Below are 27112 nucleotides of genomic sequence, written 5' to 3'. Positions count from 1 at the left end.
CCCTATTTAATGTACAGCGCTGCGTAATATGTTGGCGCTATATAAATCCTGTTTATTAATAATAATAATAATAATAATAATAATAATAATAATATTGGCTATCATTGCATCCAGAATACTGAGGACATCTACTGGTTAGAAAGAGTAGTGCAGGGGACAACTTAGAAAGTGAATATGGCCAAAAGTTATTTTTTAGTTTCTCATTTATTGTTATTTTTTGTTAGTTATTTTCATGGACATTTTGTGTTAATAAATTCAGCTTTTAATTTAAACGCTTCTTCTTTGTCTGCAGGGAAGACGCAGCAGCCCCAAAAACTCTTCCCTGGGCTAAAGCCAATGGATCCGACCTCAACTACAAAAACGGCACCTTATCTTCCATGAACAGCAACCGGGACCACAAGCCTTACCCTCCAAAGTCCCCCTCTGACACCACATCCATAAATACCACCACAGGCAGCACCGCCGGCTACAGACCCCCCTATATCACCGACAGAGCCCGGGTCACAACGCCGACCCCTAGCATGTCCAGCCAATCCCTGCCCACGTACATGGCGCCTGTGAATGGCAACTACTACACCACAGCCGTGCCAACAAACAGAAGCCCAGCCCAGAAGCCCAATGGCGTGGAACATCAAGCTCCCAGGAAGGATTTAAACATTCCAACCATGGTGACTCCGTCCAATCTGGTGCGCATGGGGGCCGTGCCGGTCATGGTTCCGGCTCAGAGCCAGGCGGGGTCCCTGGTGTGAAGGGGCTCAGTGTTATTTATGACTGAATGTTTACACAGACTAAGCAGCCAACGTTGATAAAAAGTATTTTTATTCAGTGAAATATTCTTCGCATTTCCTGCGACAAGCTGCATCAAAGTCACGGCCAATGGGATTTCACCTCCCTGCCCTTTACAGTGCGGCCACATTCCTTCCATCACCGTGTCCCCTTTACAGACGGGCCAATCAGCATCCAAAGCTCCGTTTTATATTCACCAAGGACGGACTTCAGTTTTTATATTTTGTAATTATAACTTTTTTCTGCAAAATATTGATATTTAAAACATTTTTTAATATTCTACTGATAAGCCTAAAAAAAATTAAGAGCAGCCAGATACATTCTGGGTGAACTAAAGGAAAGCTGTGAAAGGGTTTGTTGTTTTTTTAAATAGAAAGCGACCACTGCTTGAGTAGCAAAGCCACTGCCCTGCCAGCATATTGCAGAGAAGGAGCCTTGCTCTCTGTGTGGAAGCAGTGATCTCTCTGTAGAGGTCTCCAGTTAGCAAATCTCTGGACAGTTTTAGCTTTGATTAAACAGGGGTGTGCCGTCCCCTGCAGAGAGACCACTGCTTCCATACAGAAATCAAGGTCCCAGCTCTGCAGTATGCTGGCATTGAATGGGCTCAGCTGCTTTAGAAAGAAAGCCAGAACACAGATTTTGTTTTGATGCCCCTTGAATGTTCAGAGCTGATTTTTCAATTGGTTTAATGATTTACTCCAAATATATCAAAGACCTTTTCCTGTATCAGTATGAATAGGAGGTAAGGGGTGAGATGGGTGTCTGGCAAGGCATGCTGGGATTTGTGGTTCAGCTGTCTCTATGCAGGATTTCCTATGTGTTCCTTTGCATGATAATCATTGTGTTCTCCCTGATCCCCGGCTCTCAATATTGCCAGATTCATATTTCTCAGGCTTTCCCGCTGTAAATGTATCCAATACTCACAGTATTATTGGATCCACTTATTAACCAATCAGAAATGTTGACCTTGTTGCTTTGTAAACATTTTAGATATTGGAAGAAAGACTTTGATTGGATGATGGAGATTGGTGTAGCGCTCAGAAGTGACTCTGGTTCTATGCCCTGGTTTGGGATTTGGAAGTTTTTGTCGATGATCAAATATATTTCAGGGCTGGCCAGGGACTCCGGAACCCCGCTGATTTCTGGCAGAGCAGAATCTGGTCTCTCTAGTCGGGGGTTCTCTGCAGTTGGGCAGTTTGTATTGCACAGGGGGGCACAGAGGCAGCAAAGCGGAGGTTGGGGTATTTCAGGGGTTTATAAATCAACACTGGAATTTTGGAATATTGATGATGGTTTGCTTACAGTCCAGGACAGAGGAATAGGCGTTCAGGAAAGAGTCAGCTGTATCCTCCCATCAGGCCATTGCAAGGGTGATTTATATCTTGATTTATTTTTATCATTACCAGTAAGCGCAGTATTCTCCAGCACACCTTTATCCTATGCAGTGTTCTGCAGCACAGCTTCATCATGCAGAAAATTTTATGGCAAAGCTTCATCTGACACTGTGTTCTGCAGCAGAGCTTCATCCGACACTGTGTTCTGCAGCAGAGCTTCATCCGGCACTGTGTTCTGCACCAGAGCTTCATCCAGGCCTGCGGTCTGCAGCAGAGTTTCATCCGGCACTGTGTTCTGCAGCAGAGCTTCATCCGGCACTGTGTTCTGCACCAGAGCCTCATCCAGGCCTGCGGTCTGCAGCAGAGTTTCATCCGGCACTGTGTTCTGCAGCAGAGCTTCATCCCAGAGTTTCATCCGGCACTGTGTTCTGCAGCAGAGCTTCATCCAGGCCTGCGGTCTGCAGCAGAGTTTCATCCGGCACTGTGTTCTGCAGCAGAGTTTCATCCGGCACTGCGTTCTGCAGCAGAGCTTCATCCGGCACTGTTCTGCAGCAAAGCTTCATCCGGCACTGTGTTTTGCAGCAGAGCCTCATCTGGCACTGAGTTCTGCAGCAGAGCTTCATCCGGCACTGCGTTCTGCAGCAGAGCTTCATCCGGCACTGCGTTCTGCAGCAGAGCTTCATCCGGCACTGCGTTCTGCAGCAGAGCTTCATCCGGCACTGCGTTTTGCAGCACAGCTTCATCCGGCACTGCGTTTTGCAGCAGAGCTTCATCCGGCACTGCGTTCTGCAGCAGAGCTTCATCATGCAGCTCATGTACCTTCATTCTGCATTTTGTCATGCAGCAGAGTTTTGTCACACACCGCATTCTGCTGCAAGGTTTCATCACGCAGCTCATCTTTTGGCAAAGCTTCATCATACATTTTGTTCCACATCAGATCTTTGTTACAAGTCGCATTCTGCAGCAGAGCTTCATCATGCACCATGTTCTGCGGCAGAACTTTATGCTACACTGCAATGTGCAACAGACCTTCATATTGCACCGCCATCCTTCACGTTCTGCTGCTGAACTTTCCATAAAGATTCTTTTTCTACAGAGTTATTTATATTGTTTGTATGCTTGTTTGGAAATTGTACAGAAATAAAACCAAAGCCATTGTAATCCTCCGACAGATACATTGGGGGGGTGAAAGGTTTATAGTGTTGTGGTGACGGGGGGGGGGGGGGGGGGGGGGGGGGGGGGGGGGGGGGGGGGGGGGGGGGGGGGGGGGGGGGGGGGGGGGGGGGGGGGGGGGGGGGGGCAATGAATGACATCACTGGTTTTCTGCTTTTATTTTATATTTTATGTAAAAGATTATTCTAAAGTTTCTGAATTCTATAATGAATGCCAAGATATTCTCTTGTAATATTTAATGCAAAATTTTGAAATAAAAAAAAGCTGAATTTTACCGCAATGTAATGATGAAATTTATCTGACTGCAGCATTTCCTTTTAAGTGATGAATTTAGAAGGTTTGTGCTCTCCAGGCCATGGCTAAGCTGGAAACTCTTTGCATGCCTGTGCAGAACACAGAACAAATATTCTGAATGTGTGGCCCCCTTGTTGGGTCTCTATTGACTCTTCAATGTCAATGCCACAACTTCCTTTATTTCAATGCTACATGGACACTCATCATATGATCGGGGATACTATTTACCATCCATATACAATATAAATGCATGCATAAATGCTCCTGTTATAGTTTATTATAAGGAGGATTCATTAGTAAACTAATTGTTATGCAATACACACCACAATCTATTTATTGTTCATCATATATGCTTTACTGAAATCAGGTTTTTTGGAAAGTAATTCTTTGTACATTGTTTGCCATCATTTTTCAAATCTCTACCCTGTTTTATTCAGAGTATCATTGTCTCACCAGATCCCCTGAGGAATCCGCTAGGCGAAATGCGTCGGGACAAGAGACACATAATATTTATCTTTAATTAGCGTTACCTAGTCAGGGATCTTCATTGTATAGTTATTGGTCTATATGTCCGATGATAATGGAATGACCATACACCACAAATCCTGCGCTGTGTTATCTGCCATTTTGAAAGTCACATTAATACCGTTGTATTTTTCAGCTTTCCTTTCTATAATTTACAACTAAGGCCACAACTTGGTCCATTAGCACAAAAGGTAAAAAGCCCAAAGTCGCTCCCTGCTGATATCTATTTTAGCAGTAATGGTTGCAGGTTCTGCACTTTGCAAGCCCCTCCTGAGGTCAGCAATGTATTCTGCCTACCCCTGCACCCTGCCCTGGCCCTTATCACATTATCCTGCCCCGAATCTTGTTGTTCTACTCTGTCCGGCCCCTATAACACCCGGTCCCCCATCCATACTCAGTGTCCCTATCGTCCTTTCCTAATACAGCCATAGTAGGACAGCCAGATCACTGGGACATCGGGGTCAGAGTGGGTCGTTTCCTCATTCTGTCCCATTTGGGTTCTCCACGGGTTTGCCATGAGCTGCGCTCCAGCTAATGTTATCCTCCCTGTGCTCTGCAAACCTCAGATCCATTCTACAGGGGAAGGAAACTGATGAACCTGTCATTGCAAATCTTCTCCTGAAATGCCAAACACCTGGCTGTCCCTGACATCTATGCGCTGGAGCAATGCAGGTGTCATTGCTGAACTCCTGAAATGCTAATTGCCTGGCTGTCAATAATTCCAACACTTCTACAGCTTGAATTGGAGCAATACTGCTTCTGAAGAGGCTGGAAATGACAACCTCCATCTTCCTTTCCTTGGGACACCTATACAAGAAGAGGGGTGGCAGTTATAACCAGGACAGGAAACTACAGGCAGCAATTGTCAGTGGGAGTAATAAAGGGTCAGTGGGAGTAATAAATGCCTGGTGGTGGCAAACTGGGAGAAGGGTGGTGCATGGTGTTCAGTGGGGGGAGGGGGGTTATTGGTGCTCTCTGGTGTAAGAGGGGGTTATTAAGACATTGTAGGGTAAAAGTAGACACTAATGCCCTCTAGGGGTAGAAAAGGTCATTGATGCTTGGAGCTGGTGGGGAAATTGCTATCCCCCCTGATCATTGATGTTGGTGAGGGTCAGGGGTGTAGTGGGGCGAGTTTGCCCTGCCCTCACTTTTTTCAGGCCCCCGTATACGCTTTCCCTGCACGCTCACCACTTTTAGCCTTCACTATTACTGTGCCCCCTCTTCGTTTTTTACATATTCACCCCTGGTGAGGGTCATTAATGTTAGTGGGGGTCTTTGGAATCATTGTTTAGTGCATGAATTACCTATCCACTGTGTGAAGAGTATTTTACAGTTACAAAGAGAGTAGTGTAAGGAAAGTGTTAAGTTTGGCTTGTGTTTGGTGGGAGTTGTGAGTACAGTTAGCATTTAATTTACAGGAAGATGGTTAGGTTTACTGCACCTATTAGTGTTTAAATTAGAGAAATGACTTCTCTAAGAGGTGTATTTATAAATGATTCACCTGTCAGCTGAGATTTGGACATTTTTTCATTTGATACATGGAGAAGATAAAGCATTTCCTTTTCTGACTGCTGTGCTCCTAATTGGCCACTAGGTGGTGGTATTACTGTGCATTGAAGCAATCCATAGGGATCCGAATAGCTGTGAATGAAGAAATGGCTGAACTGATGAGCAAAATTATTACAGATCCCTAGGAGATGGAAGATTATTATTATTATTATTATTATTATTATTAATAATATTATTATTATTATTATTATTATTATATATGGGGGAATGTGAGGGTCACAGAGAGGAGTTTGTATGAAACTACTATGAAACTACAGAGAGGCTTAGTGTTCACCTGGGTTTTAGAGAACAGGTAAGTGACCAGATTTGGGAAGGTTTGGGTGAAAGTTAGTGTGAGGGTTACAGGACTGGCTGGTGTTGGTATGAGGGCTGCAATAAAGGTTAGTGTTGGGGTTCATAGCGGGTTTAGGGTAAAGTTATAAGGAGGGTTAGTGTTGGGGTACCGGGAGGGATCGGGGTTAGGATATAGGGGGGATAGTTTTGGGGTACTGGGAGGGTTTGGGGTTAGGGGTACTGGATCACGTTGTTGGGGTACCGCAAGGGTTGGGGGTTAAAATATAGGGAGGGTTAGATTTGGGGTACCGGGAGGGTTCGTGGTTAAAATATAGGGAGGGTTAGTGTTGGGGTACAGGGAGGGCTCGGAGTTATAATATAGGGAGGGTTAGTGTTGGGGTACAGGGTGGGTTCGGGGTTATGATATAGGGGGGATAGTTTTGGGGTACCGGGAGGGTTTGGGGTTAAGATATAAGGAGGGTTAGTGTTGGGGTACAGGGAGGGCTCGGAGTTATAATATAGGGAGGGTTAGTGTTGGGGTACAGGGAGGGTTCGGGGTTATGATATAGAGGGGAAAGTTTTGGGGTACTGGGAGGGTTTGGGGTTAGGGGTACCAGTACTGGGTCACGGTGATGGGGTCCCACAAGGGTTTGGGGTTAAAATATAGGGAGGGTTAGTTTTGGGGTACCATGAGGGTTCGAGGTTGAGATATAGATAGGGTTAATGTTGGGGTACCGGGTGGGTTCAGGGTTAAGATATAGGGAGGGTTAGTTTTGGGATACAGGTTAGGTAAGTATTGGGGTTACAGGTAGCGTTTGTAGTAAAGATATAGTGGGGGTTAGTGTTGGGGTACAGGAAAAGTTAGTATTGCGGGTAGGGTGAGTATTGGGGTGCAGGCAATGGTGATTATTGTTAAAGCTACAGAATGGTTTAATGTTAGGATTATTATTATTAAAAATATTAATTAAGTATGTATTTACTATGAAAGGACCCCGATCTCTCATCTTGTGAATGTAGCAATTTATTTCTGATGTGTGGGAGCCATTGCGGAGCCCCCCTTTAATCAGCAAAGTTTTTTTTTTTTTGGTGAATTGCCCCTCTTGTCACTCTCCGCAGGGTCTGCGTTGCCAAGGAAACGGGTAACAATGATTTAAAGCTCGCAATGTCTGCTCCCAGCATCCCTCCATACCGGGTGTTTAAGTGCTAATCATGATTACCATTATTTCATATAAATACATCAGAGAAGCAGAAACGTCCTCGCCAGTCTCACATTCTGTTCACATTCCCATGAAAAGATGGAGAGGAATCTGTCAACACATCCGCCCACTCGCCATGGTGTACCGAGCGTGCCAGAACAAACAGGCCCCTAATCACACCACTCCATCATTGTATAACATGGTAATGAGGGTGGCAGCGTTTTGTGAGCCCGAAAAAAGAAAAACAAAATGCAAAAATTCCATTGTCACCGTCTTACGAAAAAAAAAACATGAATTGGAAACAGAAGGCAACGATTCATTGTAATCATGTTATTGTCGCAACTGCACAAATCAGCTCCATCGACGGCAATTTCAGACGGAAGACATGTGATTACCGCCAATTTACCTGGAATGGGAGCGCCCCCTACTGGAAGGAGATATATTGTAACAGGTGCAGCTGATCGGTGTGATTGGTGCTCATCACATCCAAATATCATGGAAGCTCAATCACTAGAATCTGATATGCAACATTATTACCTAAACTCAGAACTTTCACTTTACATAACAGGGTGGACAATCCTTTTATATAAAGTAAAAATTATGTTGTTTGTTTTTTTAAAGTGCAACACCTTTTTTTTTTAAAAAAAAAAAGGGTGCAGCACCACCTCCTAATTGTTATTATACAGTATTTATATAGCACCATCACATTATGCAGCGCTGTACATAGTCATGTCCCTAACTGTCCCTCAAAGGAGCTCACAATCTAATGTCCCTACCATAGTCATATGTGATTAATGTAGTCTAAGGTCAATTATTTTTAGGGGGAAGCCAATTAACCTCATTGCATGTTTTTGGGATGTGTGAGGAAACCTGAGTACCCGGAGTAAACCCACGTAGACACGGGGAGAACCTGCAAACTCCATGCAGATAATGTCCTGGCTGGGGATCGAACCTGGGACCCAGTGCTGCAAAGGCCGGAGTGCTAACCCCTGAGCCACCGTGCTGCCCTGCCCTAATTCTCAATTGCCTAGGCCAGGGGTGCCAAACTCTGTTCTTTGGCCCCCAAAGGAATCCTAAATATGAATTGCAGCTGGCCCGTCACTGCATTTAAATAGCGCTGCTACTACAATTCCCGGCATCACTCGCGTAGACCAGCGGGCTCTCTGCCTATACGTGGCCCCGCATTGGACTGTGTTATAAACGCAGAATTGTAGTAGCGGTGCTATTGCCCCGCGACTTTGTCTAAGTTTTTAGTTTTGCCCCACCGTGTATGTGCATGGGCAGTGAGATTGGCAAGTTTTTTTCTTATCCACGTTACCCGATCTTGCGCCTATTTTGGGAGAAAGAACCCAAAAGAAGAGGAGAAGATGGCGACGTCTGGCGTGCTGGCCTGAAGACGGATGCCGGGAGGACGTGGGACCCAATGGAAGAGACCTTCCGGAGCGATGGACTGCTCTGCGGCACTTGGGTGACTTTTGAGCTTAGTTCCTCTTTAAATCTGCAGCTTTAAAAAAAACAACACACAATACACATACATGTACAGCGCTAAATAATATGTTGGTGCTATATTGTCACAGTTTAACCCCCCTGAGTGTGACTCGGAGTTCATTTAACCTGCAAAAAGTGGTAATCCTAAACCACACTCGGGGTTGCTAAAAAACAATGAAAAACCCCCTTACCTTGTTCCTTTGGTGTCCCCCGGCGTCCTGCTCGTCCCTGCGGGTCCTCGGGCAGCGTCCTCTTCCTCCGGTGAATGCAGTGACGTTCCCTGGGGTTTCCCGGTGACATCGGTGCGGGCGGGAGGCGTCAGCGGGAAATTCAAATAATTTTCTATTGAATCCAATACAAAGAAATCCTTATAATATATATATACTGCACAGTTATATTACAGGTTTCACTATTTTTATTCACCCTTTTATAACAGATTTTTGTAATTTTTTTATTTAAAGTTTATTAATAAATTTATTAAATATTGGACATATTTCTGTGAAATATAGCCTACAATGTAAAATACATTTCCATGTAAAACAATGTAACGCTTTTTGCATAAAAATACGGACAGAATTAGAATGCCGGGGGGTAATAATAACACATGATGCCCAGTTGTCACCATATGGATGCCAGGCAGCCATCAAAGGATAAAAAGGAGTAAAAACCTCAAACTGCATTTTATTTATTTTTCACATCTGCATTCATCTCCGATTGAGTTCCAGACGCCTCTGAACCCAAAACCCGTCCGGCCTTCCAGTTCCTGATTTCCATCTTGTTATTCATTTCCAGCTGGTAACATTTTTTTTCCTTTTCAGAGATAAAGAAATTCCAAGTAAATAAATAATTATTTGTGCTGGAAAGCTGGCGAGATCAGATGGTGAGTGGGCGCTGAATAATATCCCCGACCAACAGCATCGGACCCGAGTTCTGCGCACCTTGGCGGGCAGCGGCGTAGACGGAATAAACAGATCTGTGCAGCTCAGAATTCCGGAGGTTTATTAACATGAAATCAGCTCGCCTTCACTTCCACCCCAAATACTGATAAACCGCCATGATATCGATTGCACGGCACCGCTAATAAGCCCTCCCCAATGGGGACCGTAAATGGGAAGTTTCAGGCTGCTCCCCCGCCTGTGACTACAACTCATGCTCCAATCAGAATGTCTTCATTTGTAGCCACCTCAATGGGCTGCACAGCGCTGAGACTACAAGTATACCGCCCCCATCTATGACACACAATGCAAGGAATCATGGGACATTGTGTTTTCCCATAGACATTGCAGCTGTTCTGCTGCCCTCTAGTGTTCAAAAAGAATTAGTGACAACCTCCAGCACCACTAATAATTTTATTGCACAGTATATAGCGCCATCATATTACGCAGCACTGTACAAAGTCCATGGTCGTGTCACTAACTGTCCCTTAAAGGGGCTCACAATCTAAAATCACAGACTCAATTCATAAAGCAACATTTTATCAAAGCAAAAGTACTAAACAATTGTCCTTGTTGCTACTTGTTCATTCTTAATATGGATTATTACTTACTGGATCTGCTTTAAAGCAAATATTGTCTATGTACAACAGCCATGTGTATTCTTTGTGTATTATTCCAGATCTGTGCAGTAATCCAATGTGACACCTTCCTTCCATGCAGGAGCTTCCTGTAATACAGACCAGCCACTGCTGCTCCCTTTCCTTGTGCAGGGGGACTGGTCTTGGCTCCGCCCCCTCCTGTAGGTTTCTTTTATAGCCTCTAGATGCTGGGTCCTTCCCATTGTAATAGTTTTCTTCTTCTTAACTGATCATTTAATTCAAGAGTCTTTCTAGGTTGTGTGAAATCTGAAGGTCTTTAGATACTCTTGTGTGATTCTTCCCCCACCTCTTAGATCAGGGGTGCCAAACTCTGGCCTGAGGGCCAAATCTGGCCCCCAGCGTCCTTTTTTTTGGCCCCCAAAGGATTCCTAAATATGAACTGCAGCTGGCCTGCCGCTACATTAAAATAGCGCTGCTACTACAATTCCTGGCATCAATCACGTCTATAGACCAGCGGGCTGTCTGCCTATGCGTGGCCCTTCATTGGGCCCTGCCTTTTTCTCTATTATAAGCTTGATCCAGATTGAATGTGAAGCAAAACCTTTGTTTCCATATGAAAAGGTTTTATATCTAATGAGAAGGAAACATTTCCTCAATTTTTTTGAATACATTTCAAGGTTTGTCCAGGACTTTTTCTAAGTTTTTAATTTTGGCCCTCTGTTTATTGGAGTTTGACATCCGTCTTAGATTGTAAGCTCTTTGGGGCAGGGTCCTCTCCTCCTCCTGTGTTACTGTCTGTATCTGTCTGTCATTTGCAACCCCTATTTAATGTACAGCGCTGCATAATATGTTGGCGCTATATAAATTCTGTTTAATATTAATATAATAATAATATAATAATATATAATAATAATAATAATAATAATTATAAAATAATAAGAAGAAGAAGAATCCCCCATTTGTGAGGATTGCATTGCAATGATCTACAACATCAGTAATCAAAATCTCCTACTGGTCAATGCTAAAGCATTGAAAAAAATCTCACTTTTGCTAATCTGAGCAATTTCCTCATCCTCACCTCTCATTATACCAGCGGCAGGTCATGCTGAGACTTGTAGTCCATGAGGTTTAATGGACTGCAGATCAGTGATGATTGGAGGCATGGATTGTAAGCATTCACAATACCGAGAGACTGTTTGCTAAAAAGGTGCAAAAAGGAAAGAGCGGAGACCCCCATCCACCAATCATAATGCAGCTGAGATGAGATCTAGCTGCTATTGGTCATTATACATCGATGATTGATCTTTGCACAGATTTATAGAAATATGAAAATCCTGCAAGGAAATTGCATTTCTAGCAGCCATAATTAGGTCACTGGCTGTCAGCACACTGAAATCTGTTAAAAACAAAATATGGAAGCTTTCTTCTCGATGTAAACAGCCGGAGAGCTGAGAAATGGGCGCTATGCTGATATAAAATGTTTAAACTGAAAGCAAACTGGTGTTGTGTCCGTAGAGGGAAAGTCAACAGATTCACTTTAACTGCATATATTCACCGGGCGATTACTGGGTAGCACCTGGTACTTCCAGGTATGGGGGGCATGTGACTCACCCCCCTATCCTCCCATGTGACAACAACACTGCTTGGTGATTGGCTGCCCTGGCACCCAGAGGGAAAAGAATTCTCAGTGCCATGTAACTCCAGGATACAGCTTAGACTTTATACAGAGCTGAGATTCCCAATTCCATCGACAAACAGAGGAAAAAGTGAGAAAATCAGCTTTCCATTTTACTATCCAGCCTGATGTGATTTCCTCATGTAATGTACAGCACTGCATATTATGTTGGCGCTATATGAATATTGTTTGATAATAATTTTATAAGAGCTCCTTTTCTTCTCTGCACAGAACACGTCACAGAATATTAGGCATCCCCAGCTCAGTCCTTAGGCTTAAAGAGGATCTAAACTCTAAATCCCCCAAAACACAAAAAATCCACAGTTGATCGGTCCGGAGGTGTCTTCCATCAGGGCCTGCGTCGTCCTGGCATCCGTCTTTGGGACCATGCTCCGGGCGCCGCCATCTTCTCCTCTTCTTTCTACATCACCCAACCTGCGCGCGAGATCAGGTGACGTATGCGCATGCGTGAGATCAGCAATTTTTTTCAGGAAAAGGCTTCTTCTGCGCATGCCTGAAATCCTCGGGCATGTGCAGGAGGAGCACCCAAGAGCCTCCCAGGATGCGTGACATAGGTATCCCGGGAAGCTTTGCCCTCTCATTCATTCTCGACCACCTAAGTGGGGGGCGGAGGCGGTGCTGCACCCTTTTTAAAAAAAAAAAGGTGTTGAACTTAAAAAAAAAACAAATTAAGCAACAGAATTTTTACTTTAAATTAAAGGATTGTCCACCCTTTTATGTAAAGTGAAAATTCTGAGTTTAGGTACGCTTTAATGCACTGAACCGTCTAATGCGCTGTGCTCATCCTGCACATCCCACAGGGGGCGCTGTACTCATGTGATCGTTCAAAGACACCAGTCAATCATTAAGGGACCCGGGAATACACCTTGTCTCACCTGGGGCTCACCCAACCCCATGGGAGGATCCTCTTGTTTGTGTACTGGAAAATTTCTATTAAAAATTGCAAACTTGAACAAATTTTTTATTTATCCCTGCAAAGGTCAGGAAGGGTTTTAAGCAAAATGGGGCAAATTTGAAGCAGGGGTCCCACAGGTACAGGATTTCAGCCCCCTGCACCCTCACCCAGGGGTGGATTAAAAATCAGCAAAAAAAGCACGTGCTTAGGGCATCCAGGGAAGGGGCACAGCAATTTTCCATGAATTTCCCTTGGTCCATATGGTGCAATACTGCAAATGGTGCAGCTGAGCCAGGATCCGCAAACGGGGCCCCCACATTAAATGAAAATATTACATACAGATATACAATAATAACAAGAACACTCAGAAAGTTCAGAAAAATAATTGTAGAAGACAATATTGAGTGTGCCTTTCCAAATGCAGAAATTGGCTTTCGGATATTTTTAACATTAATTGTCACAAATTGCTCGGCTGAGCTTCATTTTCTGTTGGAAGTATTTTAAAATTCCCATCAGAACAACAAGTCGGGCCGGATGCCTTATCTCTATAAGATGTGTTACATGAGATTCGTTTTGAGGATCTGATCAAAGACTTTGCAAGTAGGAGAAAACTTTTCAAATATAAAAAAAATTGGAAGTATACAAAAATAAACATTATTACATCTTACTGTAGGTTTTGTTTAATTTCGATAAATAAAATTGTATTTTATGGTTTATTATTGCCTATATTTTAATTACATAAATATGGGGGCACCAAGATCTTTTAAGTGCTAGGGCCTCTAGGGGTCCTAATCCGGTCCTGACCCTCCACCATTCTGTCAGTTGGGCCCCTGGAGGAAGTAGTTGCCCACATTGCCCCAGATGCGGCCCCGGTAATGTTGATGGTCCTATATTTTGTTGCATGGCTGGACATACCATGAATCGCATTTTTCTGGCAGTGTACCTTTAAGTCGCAGGCCCTGCGGTTATGTAACATTGCGATATTACACGGAATCTGCAGATTTGCAGATATATATAACTCGTGTGGGATTCTCACCTCCTTTAATTCCCTTATTATCCGGGGACTTTTCTCCTGCGAGAGAGACCTCAATTCTATAGCAATCTGTCACAGACGCGCCTCTCCGTATAATTAGCGCTGCTCGTGCGATGGAAAATACAAATTTTATTTCCTCGCTCCGATCTATTCCTGAGTTCTTCCACAAAGAAGATGGAGAGATCAGAATACGGAGAAAAGTGAGAAGAAAAAAACTGCGAGCTACCGTGACCTAAAGATTCAGCTGTGTTACAGGGCATTGTGGATATTTCATTTAATCAAAGACTGCAGAGTGTCTGCTGCCTTCAGTAAGATAGAACATGTCTGGTAGACTTGCAGTAAAATCAGAGAATCATTATAATTATTATTATTATAGAGGATTTATATAGCGCCAACATAATATGCAGCGCTGTACATTAAATAGGAGTTACAGATACAGACAGTGATACAGGAGGAGGAGAGGACCCTGGCCCAAAGAGCTTACAATCTAGGAGATGGGGGAAGTATCACACAATAGGAGGGACCTTACTATTATATATGTATTAAGCACTGTACAGAGTCATGTGACTGTTTCATAGGAGCTGGCAATCTATTGTCCCCACCTATGCATCCCTATTTTACCCACAATTTTTAGGGAAAGACAATTACCCACCAATTTGTTTTTGGTAAGTTTGATAAATCCACACTACAAGCTGAGAGTGCGATATTCACACAAGTGTCACCATGCTGCATGTGTGAATCCCTGACTGGTCGCAATTTACATGAACAGGGGAAAAGCTTCACCTTGAACATTGGAAATCCAACATCATAAAAAGCTCCAATCACTGACTTTGCCATGGCTGAGATGAAAATGGTTTGAAGAAAGAGAGAATGGGGAATAATGTAAATGATAGATTGTCAATATATGCCAAGCCCACACATACGACAATAATTGGACAGTGGAGAGAGAAGGCATAAAACAATAAGAGGTTACTTATAACATATGTGCAATATACAAGGATTCCATTAGATAGTGATTTCCAAAGAAAAATAGTCAATCAAACAATTCTGCTAGATATTAGGATGTTTAAAGTATATTTACAGTCTCGTGCCCGACGCGTTTCGCCCACTTTGGCTTCCTCAGGGGAAAATGGAGACTTGAATAGCAGAGCTATGAATATCAGAGAGTAATATACGTTATCAGTTGTGTAATATCATATCAATATCACAGAAATTACAATACCCAAAAAGTAATATTATCACCAGAAAATGGAAGGTGGTTTACAAATATCAATATAATAATTATATATATGATATAATATTATAATATAATAATAATATACAATAATATAATAAATACTTACAGTTTGATTGCAAAGGTGGTATCAGAAATAGGAATAGGTTTGCTGAAGGATGTATAAAAGAATAAATTACATCTTATGAGCGAGAGAACGTGTTAATATTTGTTGTTGTTAAATCATTAGTAAGTTGTATTTAGATTTAAGAACCCGCGCTGCTCTATTTGGGACCGAGAGGCTTGCAAGGTGCCACGAGGAGCTGTCCGGGATCGCTCCAAGGCAAATCTGAACTGATGTAAACACATCAGGTGATTTGGGGCGGCATGGTGGCTCAGTGGTTAGAACTCCACCCTTTGCATCTGCATGGAGTTTGCAGGTTCTCCCTGTGTTTGTGTGTGTTCCTCCCATTGGCTTCCCCACAAAACTGACTTTAGATAACATATGACTATGATTGTGACATTAGATTGTGAGCTCCTTTGAGGGACAGTTAGCATCATGACTATGGACCTTGTACAGTGCTGCATAATATGATGGTGCTATATAAATACTGTGTAATAGTTATCACTTTAGGTCTGGTATCAGATGAGAATCTGATGTGTACGTTGCTTGTCTGACATAGTTCATGTATCTGTCCTGGCAGGTCCACAAACATCTGCAATACAAGTGAAGAGGAGAGAGCACAGCGGGGTGCCACTCCATCTTTCTCCCCCCCTCCATAGAGCAGAATTGCACTGTATGTACAGCACTCGTTCATGCATCTTTAAGTCTTTTGTCATTGGATAGGATCGTGAAAGATTTTTTCCAATGACAAAAGCCTAAGAAAGCACAAGATTCAAAAATAATAATAAAAATAATATTAATAATAAGAAGAAAAGTAAAACATAAAATAATAATAAAATAATACCAAACAATTGTAATGATGATAAATTATTCTCTAGAACAATAACACTGCAGATAATAGGAAAAAAGTAAAACAAATAATAACAAATCATAAATAACAATGCTGATGATGAATTTTCCTGCATGCATGAAGTTTGGAATTTTTGTTGCTTTTCCTTTTCATTTTTAATATTACACAGTATATATATAGCGCCAACATATTACACAGCGCTGTACAAAGCCCATAGTCATGTGACTAGCTGTCCCTCAAAGGGGCTCACAATCTAATGTTCCTATCTGAATTATCTTGAATTGACATTTGTGCTCACATTGGCCGTTATCGGGTTTTGGTGGCCGCGCCTTCTCTCCATCGCTATCAGAAACCAAACAAATTCTGATTCAGCTGTGAGCGCTTGTTAATTATTAATTGTGCGCAGAAGAAATATTCACTTCCTGCAGGGGAGAAATCGGGGTTCAGGTGAAAGGGATTCTGGGAGTCTATCACCCATACATAAGGGTGCAAGAATGGTGAATCCTGAAAATCACCCAGAAGATGCCAGATTCCCCCTCCTTGGTATCGATACTCTGCGTCAGGTCCAGCGACATCAACACACAGAAACTTATAGAAATCATTTTTATTTTACTTTTTTAATTTAAATTAAATTATTTTAAATTTAATTTAAATTTCTTTTAAATTTTTGGCTTAGCACTGCAATAAATCATAAAGCAAAAAGCTCCAGCGCATGTCGCATGCATTTAACTAGGTTTAAATATCCTCACTGCATTTTAAAAAAGGAATCAAAAATGGAGTCCAGATCATCCGGCCATACCTTCCCCTTATCCAAAAATCAGTAAATTTATTTTGTATTTAATCAGAGTTTTATGAATTCAACTTCAAACTAAGCAGGTTTGTTACATTGCTTCTGAGAAGTCACATGACTCTGTGTCGTACAATTTCTCTTGCATGGTGTATGTGTGTGGGCGGAGCTACATCAAGGACAGAAAAAGGGGCGGTGCTAGAATCAGGGAATACGCCAACCAAATCGTGGCCAGTTCTGAGAAGAAATAAGTCTCCGCCCACAACAGCCATCGATTGGATGAAAGATGTAAAAAAAAAATTTTATTACTATTATTATTATTATTATTATTATTATTATTAATAATAATAATAAACATGATTATTTAGCACCAACATATTACGTAGCCCTGTACAATAAATAGAAGTTGCAAATACCAGACAGATTCAGACAGTGACACAGGAGGAGGAGAGGACCCTGCCCCGAAGAGCTTACAATCTAGTAGAGCTGATAATGATAATAAAATATATTCAATAGATCTTTATAGGCCATGGGTGACTTTTTTATTTTGTGGATTTTCTTTCTTAGGGAATTAATTACACGCTCGTATTCCGCTGACAACAGAGGCGTCCCCGTCCTGTAGATGTTTGTGGCTGGTGTCACCCGGGAGCTACAATTAGATGTCATGGTGTCACCGGGAAGCACCCAGCAATTACCCCGAATCTGGAGGAGCCGCATGCGGAATATTAAGGGAGGTGAGATGGAGTGCGGAGATCCCCCTTTCCTTGCTCATAAGTAAAAAAAAATGTCATATTTATTGTACAACACTGCATAATATGTTGGCGCTATATAAACACTGTTAATGATAATAAAAAAATAATAACATTTCATTATTAGTAAACGTTTTTCGGATCTGTCGCCAATTTTAAGGATTTTGATTAAATCTCCAACTGCGAGCGGACCAGCACCATCCCTCCACAGACCGGTCAGATCAATCTCTGCAATATTTATCAATATTCACCAATATTTATGATGAATCTCACCATGTGACTGGATACAATGTTGCAGAGAGAGGAGACTGAGGGAAGGCTTCCTCCAGCCTGCAGCAGACTGATGACATCATCTTAGCCAAGGCAAAGTCACTGATTGGAGCTTTTTATGCATAAAGGTGAAGCTGTTCTTGGAAATGATTTTATTATTGTGACAGGTGAGGAATTTATTAATTTATTCATGCAGGTAAGGTTACTTTATAGGCCCCTCCCACTACTACGGACAAGTCTTATTGGTTGATTTATCTGAGGCCTCACCTTTATTTTTGCTTTCTCACTATTACGACGACGGCGCAGGTAAACAGCGCTCGCCTCCCCAACGTCCGGGCGATATCAGTGAGTCACAGCTCTCTCCCTGCAGCACAATAGCCGGGGAGATAACAGGTTTCACACTTGTGAATTCCACATTCACCATAATGCTGCACCGATATTTATTCCTTCTGACCGCTGTTACTCCAGGTAAGACTCCGATTTCTGAATCTGCAATCATTTATTGAATGTTGATGGACGGAAATCTGTAGAAAGAATTTGTCCAATCACAGTGTTAGATATGGACGGAGGGGCGACGACAAATGCCCCCGGATGAGGTTAGCTCGCTGCTCTGTGTCCAATATGGTGTCTGGACATAGATCGGTGCTGGAGGACTCGCCATGATCCGCCATGACAAGTGGGAAGTTTTCTGGATGGGTATGGAAGGAGTTTTAACCTCCCGGATATTTTCCCAGAACCTCAGGTTTTGGGGATTGGATTTGGGCCGGGTGAATATTATCGGATAGATTGGGAAACTGGAGATTGGTAATGCCAAATGGTGAAAAATTGGAGAATATCATCCAGAGATCCAAACGTACCTGGTTCCGATATTCTTGTATGTCAGCTCCCCTGTACACCGGGATATTCACTGCTTCTACCAACCGGATGAACCCGGTGAATGTGACCTATCCGGAGGGGAGGGTAGCCTGTGTATAGTCGGAGTTATTCTTTTCTCTGCTGGTTATTAGGTGTAATTTTGGTAACGATCACATGGGGGGAATTTTCTGGACCCAGCTGAAGCTTTTTTTGCATGATTGGGAATCCGGGGGAAATGGAAAAGCCGCGGATCCAGCAGGACGGCTGAGTGGGAAAATACCGAAGCAATGGCAGAATATTCTGGAGAAGCGGATTTTGTCTTCATTCCTTGATGGGTCAATAAGGGATTTCCCGAGTCCAGGCTGCAATGAATTATTATTATTATTATTAAACGGGATTTATATAGCGCCAACATATGACGCAGCGCTGGAAAGGATTCCTATGAAGTTTAGGGATCGGACTTGGCTCGCCTTTCACTTTATTTGAGGATTTATCAGCAACGCTCCTCAGGGTGCTGAGACCGGAATGTAGAGAAGAGGAAGACACCATGGGGCACTTTCTGCTCCAATGCCCCTTCAATATAGAAGAAAAGGGGGGGGGGCTCCAGGTATTCCCTACGTCATGAGTTATGGGGGGTATAGGGAGGATTTTGATACTTGTTATACCTGGAATGCTCGGTGTCAGGTATGCAAATCCTTCCTGTCCAGGTGGTGAATGATATTCTGCACTCGGTGGGGTACATTCGGGGTCTGGGGAGGATATCAGAGGGGTCAGGTTGGGGGCGGGGAGGAACATCAGGTCTCCCTTCTCAGGTGAGCGGATTTCTCTGTCCTTGGATTTTATTACATGGATTGATTGTTGGGCTCCATACACGGGGGAGGGGCTCGCTTAGTGAATGTTTGGGGTTTATGTGAAAGATTTGATTTCTTTGCAGGAAGTTGGAATATTTGATTTTTGAATAATATTTACTTTTCTGTTTATCTATATATTGTAAATATTATGTTTTATTATGTGAATGCAAGATCTAATAATAAAGCAAAGAGAACATGGGGAGTGCAAAGTGTGCCACTGCACAAGGGCCCTTCTCGGCCAAGTCAGATAAGCAGGGGAGCCCCATGTCAGATAATTAGGGGGGTCCCAAGTCAGATAAGCAGGGGGGCCCCATGTCAGATAAGCAGGGGGGCCCCATGTCAGATAAGCAGGGGGCCCCATGTTAGATCTGCACAGGACCCACTGTTGGCTGCCACTGCACCGGAGCAAATCTGATTTCACCTTTGTGAACTGCTGCAGGTCCGGTGTGCTCTTGCGCTGATCGATGCCCGCTAACACGTTTTGTGACTCTTCAGATTTGAGCACAGTGATGGGGGGGGGGGGGCACATAATTCTCTGGGAGTCCCAGCAACATTTGCAGTGGGCAGGAAAGGGGCCCTTTAATGGCTGACAAACACATTGGTGCTTCCCAGACCCAGCAGATCACAGTGGGAGGGGTTTGGTGCTGTCACTCTAGAGATCAGTGGGTGTGGCCAGGTGTTGATTGATAGGCTACACTTGTCAGTGCTCAGCAGTGAGGATGATGTTAGCCACGCCCCTTGCATCCTTTTCTTCTCCCATTGCACAGCCTTCATGAGGGTGACAACTCTGCTCTGAATTCATGAGCAGTGCAGCATTGTTGTCACCATTACAGGAAGCTGAATTAGGTTGACTTCATTGGCACAGTAAGTGAAGTGCAGACGGACTTATAATAAATGCTTGTAACCCCCACTGAGTGGGCTGGAGAGGAAATCTCCCTATGGGGACACCAGACCTGCTGACATGAAATGATTTTATTCACCTGTTCCTTCCTTTCTATTATTTTACTCTGCGCCCCCTTAGGAAGCTTTCCCCTCACTTCCTGTCTCAGTGACCCCATGGGGTGAATGGTTGTCACCAGGACACAGATGTGAGTGAAAACATTAATAATAATCCAGCTGCCGGTTATGAGCGGAGTTCTGTCTGCAGATTCTCCATGATGATGGATTTTGCGCTCTCCCCAGAGACGTCTTTGTGAGACAATTTTAAGATTTCTGAACAGAATATTTGATGATCTGCTGGAAATGGCTGCTAAATAATGGATTTCAGCAGCTTTTTATTCCAGTTTGTGAATTTCTCTCAATCTCTGCGAGACGATTCAGCCAGAACAGCGCAGAAAATATTCTGTGAGAGACAAATATGGGGTCACCGGCATCCATGTCTGTCCATCCAGGCCTGAGATTCACACATCTCTGCTGCACAGTATAAATGTTCATGCAGAGATCTGTGATTGGCCCAATTTATTTATAACATGGACTGGAAATGTTCAATATATAAATGTCTCTGATGAATAATAACCGATCTGTGACCCCGACACTCAGATATTTGTATGAATTGTTAGATGTGACCCCCGCAGGGTCAGAGCCAATCAGATGCTCTGTAGATGCAGGGGGGCTCTGGTTTGGGTCCCCCAGTGATCCCCCTATTGGGGGGTTGGGTGATTATTATGGATTTGTTGCTTTATTTGCAGCCCTCGTCCTGTCTGTCACCGTCACCATCCCGGAGGGCACCGTTGTGGGCAAAGTGGGCGCCAACGTCATCCTGCCATGCAAATACTCCACCACTGTCGGGAATCAGTTTCTGGTGGAGTGGAAATTCGCTCCTGGAAACACGCAACCGGCAAACGGCAAACAGGTCAGAGATTCACTCCTCAGATTCACCCCTCTGATTCACACTGTTGAAATCCGTCCCAATGAACATAAATACAAAGTATATATGGAATAATAATATGTTGGGGATCTCCAAGACTGCAGAGGAAAGACTATCATGGGAGAACCTGGGTGATCCTGCGGACCCGGAATGGATCTGGTCCAGGATTGAAAACATTTGCCAAACAATAGCAAATGATTTGAAGAAATCCATTCCAGGTTTGCTGGATCACTCAGGTTCTCCTATGATAGTCTAATATGCTTTAATAAATCTGCCCAATTTATATCTATATTGTATATATTGTTGTGTGAATGTTATACAGTGAATACATTGTTTATGTTGTGTGAATGTTATATATTATATACATTGTATTTATAGTTGTGTGAATGTTATACAGTGAGGAGGAGGGAAAGAAAAGTGATAACGATAAGGAAAAGGATGAGGAGGAGATGAGGATAATGATGATGATGAGGATGAAGATGAAGATGAGGATGGGAATGATGGTGATGATGATGATGGTGGTGATGATGATGATGAGGAGGAGGAGGATGATGATGATGATGATGATGATGATGATAATGATGAAGGTGAGGATGAGAATGAAGATGATGATGATGATGATGGTGGTGATGATGATGGTGATGGTGGTGATGATGATGATGATGATGGTGGTGATGATGATGATGATGAGGATGATGAGGAGGAGGATGATTATGAGGAGAATGATGATGATGAGGATGATGACGATGATGATGATGAAGATGATGATGGTGATGATGATGAGGATGATGATGATAAGGATGAAGATGATGGTGATGATGATGAGGATGATGAGGATGGTGAGGATGAGAATGAAGATGATGATGATGATGATGATGATGATGGTGGTGATGATGATGATGATGAGGAGGAGGATGATTATGAGGAGGATGAAGATGATGATGATGAGGATGATGATGATGGTGGGATGATGAGGATGATGATGATGGTGGTGATGATGATGATGATGAGGAGGAGGATGATTATGAGGAGGATGAAGATGATGATGATGAGGATGATGACGATGATGATGATGAAGATGATGATGGTGATGATGATGAGGATGGTGAGGATGAGGATAGTGATGATGATGGTGATGAGGATGATGATGAAGATGGTGAGGATGAAGATGAGGATGATGAAGATGATGAGGATGATGAGGATGGTGAGGATGAGGATGGTGATGATGATGAAGATGATGATGATGAGGATAGTGATGATGATGAAGATGATGTCAGTGTGTATGAGATCTGCGTCCTGTTGGTTGTCTATGGGTAATCTTGTCACTCTTATATTTCTCAGATTTATTATTACTCGGGGGGGTCGTCATACAAGCCGGGCTCTCAGGCCGACAGACTGAGCATTGTCAACAACCCCCCAACCTCCGGAACGGCCTCCATCCAATTGAATAATATCGCCTGGTCAGACAATGGCTCCTACCTCTGTCAAGTGAACAACCCCCCAGATTTCAGTGGCACGAGCTCGGGCATCGTGCAGCTCTCAGTTCTGGGTAAGTAGCTGGTGTGGGGTGATAGTGAGGAATCCCTGGAGGAGCGATGGCCGGAGGTCGGTGCTGGGTGTGCATAGAGAAAAGAGCCAAAAGCAGAACAAAGTCCAGATTTACATGTTTTCAGGCTAAAGCATAAATCCAACGCGTTTCGCAGATTTAAAGAGCCCTTTCATCAGGCTACATATAAAAGATTGTAATATTTATAGAGCATGTAAGGATAGAATATATGAGATATAGGGATGAAACATATAGAAATACTTTATCACATTTTTAATATCTGGCAATGTACAGAATTGAAGTTTCTTGAACTAATCTGATTTTTGTCTCCATTTTTTCCAAGTTCCTCCATCATCACCAACCTGTCAGATGAATGGGAATGCCAACACAGGACAAGACGTTATGCTGACATGTTCATCTGTGGCCAATCCGCCAGCCATTTACACCTGGGCTCTGGAGGGTTCAAAGACCCCATTACTGCCCGGAATGATGCTAAGTGAGTTCAGGTTTCAATTCTTTGCACATAAACATTTTTTCTGTAATTTCTACGCATTGATTGTGCATTCCTGATTGCAGGGGCAAGCAAACATATTTTTGGTAGCTGTATTTAACCAGTGCCCCCTGGTGGTGGGGTACCGCACCCACAGGGTGATATTAGCATGGCAATGACACCACCTACCTACACTAAACAATTTCATATTTTTTAAATTTACCAATTATATGCTAAAGTATTTTTTCATGATTTAAATCTTACATGATGCACAATTTCTATGAAATAAACAGAATTAGATCACATAGAAAGATGATGGCCAAAGTCCCGTTGTGTCCGATTTAAAGGGGTATTCCCCAGTTTGGTAACATGTCCATGGATTTATTTGTCTTTGCAAAAATGAACAGATTCACAATATGAATCAGCTTGGCAATAACATCTCAGATTCTTGGGTTGCATCACATAATTTGGTTTCATTATTTGTTTGAAGGGAAATTCTTAAGGTTTCCTCTAAAGCAATATAAGAAGGTTAAACTCCAAACAACAATAAAAACCTAATAAATACAATATTTACAGCATGTACGTAAAGGAAAATAAATATCAGGCATTCTGCTAAAAAACTTAAATGGATTTACAAAAACAAAATCTCCAAACTAAACAAAAACTAAGCGGGGCCAAGAAGCCCAAACCCCCTACCCCCTGTATGGAGCCCATTAATCAATTAATGTAATTAAAACTGTATTAACCACAAACAAAGAAATCCACTCACCTGAGAAGGGGAGGACACAGAAGGGAGACCTGATGTTCCTCCTCCCCCTCCCCAGACCCCAAATTTACCCCACCGCATGCAGAATATCATTCATCACCTGGACAGGAAGGATTTCTTTGTATGCATTCCTGACACCGAGTATTCCAGGTGTAATATCCGACCACCGCACTGACTATAAAAAGCATCAAAATCTTCCATATACCTCCCATAACTCATGACGCAGGGAATACCTGGAGCCATCCCTACCTTTTTCTTCTACATTGAAGTGACATTGGAGCAGAAAGTGCTTAGTGGTGTCTTCTACTTCTCTACATTCCAGTTTCAGCACACACGGAGTCTCCAGAAGGTCGGTGCTGATAAATCCTCAAATAAAGTGAAAGTCGAGCCAAGTCCGATCCCTAAACATAGGAATCTTTCCATATTAATTATTCTCAGCCCGTCCTGGACTGGGGAATGAAGACAAAATCCAGCTCTCCAGAATTTTCCTAAAATGGTTTTTAATGTCCTCCGCTGTGATCTGCCATTGCTTCATTATTTTAATACTCAGGGTAACAGAAGGCGTCCTGCTGCATCCTCGGCTTCCTCACATTTCCCCAATTTCCCAATGAACCAGGACTGAAAAATTCCCCCCGTCCAGGAGAGTTCCCTGCAAACTTCTTACCAAAATTTTCCCTAATAACCTGCAGGGAAACAATAACACCGACCATGCCACCCTCTCTTCTGGCTGTTTCATTTATCATCATTAAAAGTTTCTCCATCAATTACCTAAATCCCCCCAAAGGACTTCCCCAATTTATTTTTTATCTCCTAGGAACCAATCCACACCCTTGGGAAACACCTTCTTCAGTTACATGAACTTCCCACTTGAAAACTCAAGCCTATAATCCACTATATTGTGACCATGTCTTCTGCACGCCCCTGAGGAAGCCAAGAAAAGGCGAAACGCGTCAGATAATGAGAATAAAATATAGGAATGTCCATTGTATAGTTGATAAGTCCATACCCCATGTTTATTAAATTTCATTGTATATTTCTTCTGCAACACCAATATAGGAACACTATTAAGCCAAAAACATTTGTTTTGTTATCACAAGCTCCCTTCTTGATAGGTCACATGCACCAGGTTCATCCTGTTTCCCCAGAAGCAGCAGTTATATATCCTGGTGTTCCCTAACTCTCCCTTTGAGGGTTATTGTAACCCCCCCATTTTATTGGTGGACATTATTCTTCATTCAGTATAAATTTGCACATTTAGTAATCCGAGCAAAATCCTGGCAGCTATAAGTAAAAAATGTTTGCTGCAACCAATCAATGTGAAGATTTTCTGTTTTCTTAGTTCCGTGGAGCAGTATTTCTGTTTCTTCTGTTTTCCATTGTCAGTCACCCGATCCCTGATAATCCATTTTATATTTCAGATCAGAAGTCAGGATCGCTCCTCATCACAAACCTATCACAGGCAATGGATGGGACTTACCGCTGCACGGCATCCAATGAACTGGGCCAAAGCACATGCCAAATTGGCGTAACCGTGTCAAGTAAGAATATCTCTTCATTTCATTCAGGCTCGGACACGTTGAGATTTGTAGTACAAAGAGGAACTGCAAGTAAACACTAGATAGCCAAAAATAGGTGGACCCCCTCCAAATTATGAATTCAGGGTGGCTTCAATGGAGGGTCCTGGGAATCCTCCATCATCCAGCAGACATTTGTGCTCTTCCAGCATTTTGGTCACAGTTTGGTGAAGACCATTTTCTGTTCAGCCATGACTGTGCCCCCGGGGTGCAAAGCACCCTTAATAAACACATGGGGTCACCAATTTTGTGTGGAGGAACTCAAGTATTCTACGCTGACCCCAACCCTACTGAACACCTTTGGGATGAATTGGAATAATGAGCCAAGGCTCCTCCCCTGACCATTACACCTACCGATGGGGCCATATGTATGAAGAACGCCTCTCCAAATTATGGAGACCAGATGTACCCATTGAAGGGTCCTGTGCACCATACAAAGACATTGCAGACAATTCTGTTCTTCCAGCCTTGTGGTCAGTTTGGTGAAAACCCTTTCCTGTTCTCCCCAATGACTGTGCCCCCAGGTACAAAGCCCCCTCCATAAAGACATGGGGTCACCAGTTTGGTGTGGAGGAACATGAGTGTCCTACGCTGACCCCAACCCTACTGAACACCTTTGGGATGAGTTGGAATAATGAGCCGGGCCTTCTCCTCCACCATCAGTACCTGACTTTGGAAATGGACACGTATCACCCCACACTTCCGAATCTTGTAGACGCCTTCCCAGTGGCGGATGTATTAGCCATGGGACTACAAATTATTGGCCATGGGCCTGAGATGTCCAGCAGCTCATATAGGTGTGATGGTCAGGTGATGATAAACTTTTAGTCATATGGTGTGTACAGAACTTTGCTCATTAACATTTCATATTTCTGCAGCTGCTGTAGAGTCAAAGGTTTAGGTGAATGTTACTCAGCAAAGGATTTATGACCTTATAAAGTACCATTAATGTCTATAGTTCCCCGGTGGGGTCCATAACCCGGAGATCTCGCTATATATGTGACAGATTCTATATTGTATTGTGTGTGTGCATTGCGCAGACACCGATCACACAACTCAGGCTGATAAATGAGCAGTTTATACTGACAACCAGCAATCCAAACAATGCAACATCTGCGGAGGTGTCACTTACATCATGTCAATATTTCCAGGCGGAGAGGAAGAGAAACATCCAGAGGCTGACAGATAATGTGAATAATGGGGGAATGTTACACATTCTCTGGATCAGCTCCGCTTTTATGTGTTTGTTCAATAAATTCATCATTTTCTATTCTTTCTATAAATCCATATTATATTCTGTATGCACAGTACCACTTCCCTAGTCCTGTACCCCGGGTGTAATTCTCAGTATCTGTTCTTATTCTGTATGTATGG

General features: G+C 43.0%; 2 protein-coding genes across 2 annotated transcripts in view; both read left to right on the top strand.

Annotated features, from left to right (window-relative positions):
- The window catches only part of ESAM (endothelial cell adhesion molecule), a 32342-nt gene extending 31458 nt beyond the window's left edge, over nucleotides 1-884 (top strand). Inside the window, exon 7 of the mRNA XM_072425610.1 lies at nucleotides 293-884. Within this exon, the coding sequence (XP_072281711.1) occupies nucleotides 293-749 (457 nt within the window). The 3' untranslated portion in view covers nucleotides 750-884. The remainder of the gene's footprint in view (nucleotides 1-292) is intronic.
- Nucleotides 885-18118: 17234 nt separating this feature from the next.
- Nucleotides 18119-27112, top strand: part of VSIG2 (V-set and immunoglobulin domain containing 2) — a 13293-nt gene continuing 4299 nt past the window's right edge. Inside the window, exons 1-5 of the mRNA XM_072426152.1 lie at nucleotides 18119-18257; nucleotides 21184-21347; nucleotides 22704-22911; nucleotides 23252-23404; nucleotides 25583-25702. Coding sequence (XP_072282253.1) covers nucleotides 18215-18257; nucleotides 21184-21347; nucleotides 22704-22911; nucleotides 23252-23404; nucleotides 25583-25702 — 688 coding nt within the window. The 5' untranslated portion in view covers nucleotides 18119-18214. The remainder of the gene's footprint in view (nucleotides 18258-21183; nucleotides 21348-22703; nucleotides 22912-23251; nucleotides 23405-25582; nucleotides 25703-27112) is intronic.

Source organism: Pyxicephalus adspersus, chromosome 11, assembly GCF_032062135.1.
Source record: "Pyxicephalus adspersus chromosome 11, UCB_Pads_2.0, whole genome shotgun sequence".
Classification (NCBI taxonomy): Eukaryota; Metazoa; Chordata; class Amphibia; order Anura; family Pyxicephalidae; genus Pyxicephalus; species Pyxicephalus adspersus.
Note: the sequence above shows the minus strand (reverse complement) of the source record. Positions and strands in the feature narration are given on the sequence as shown.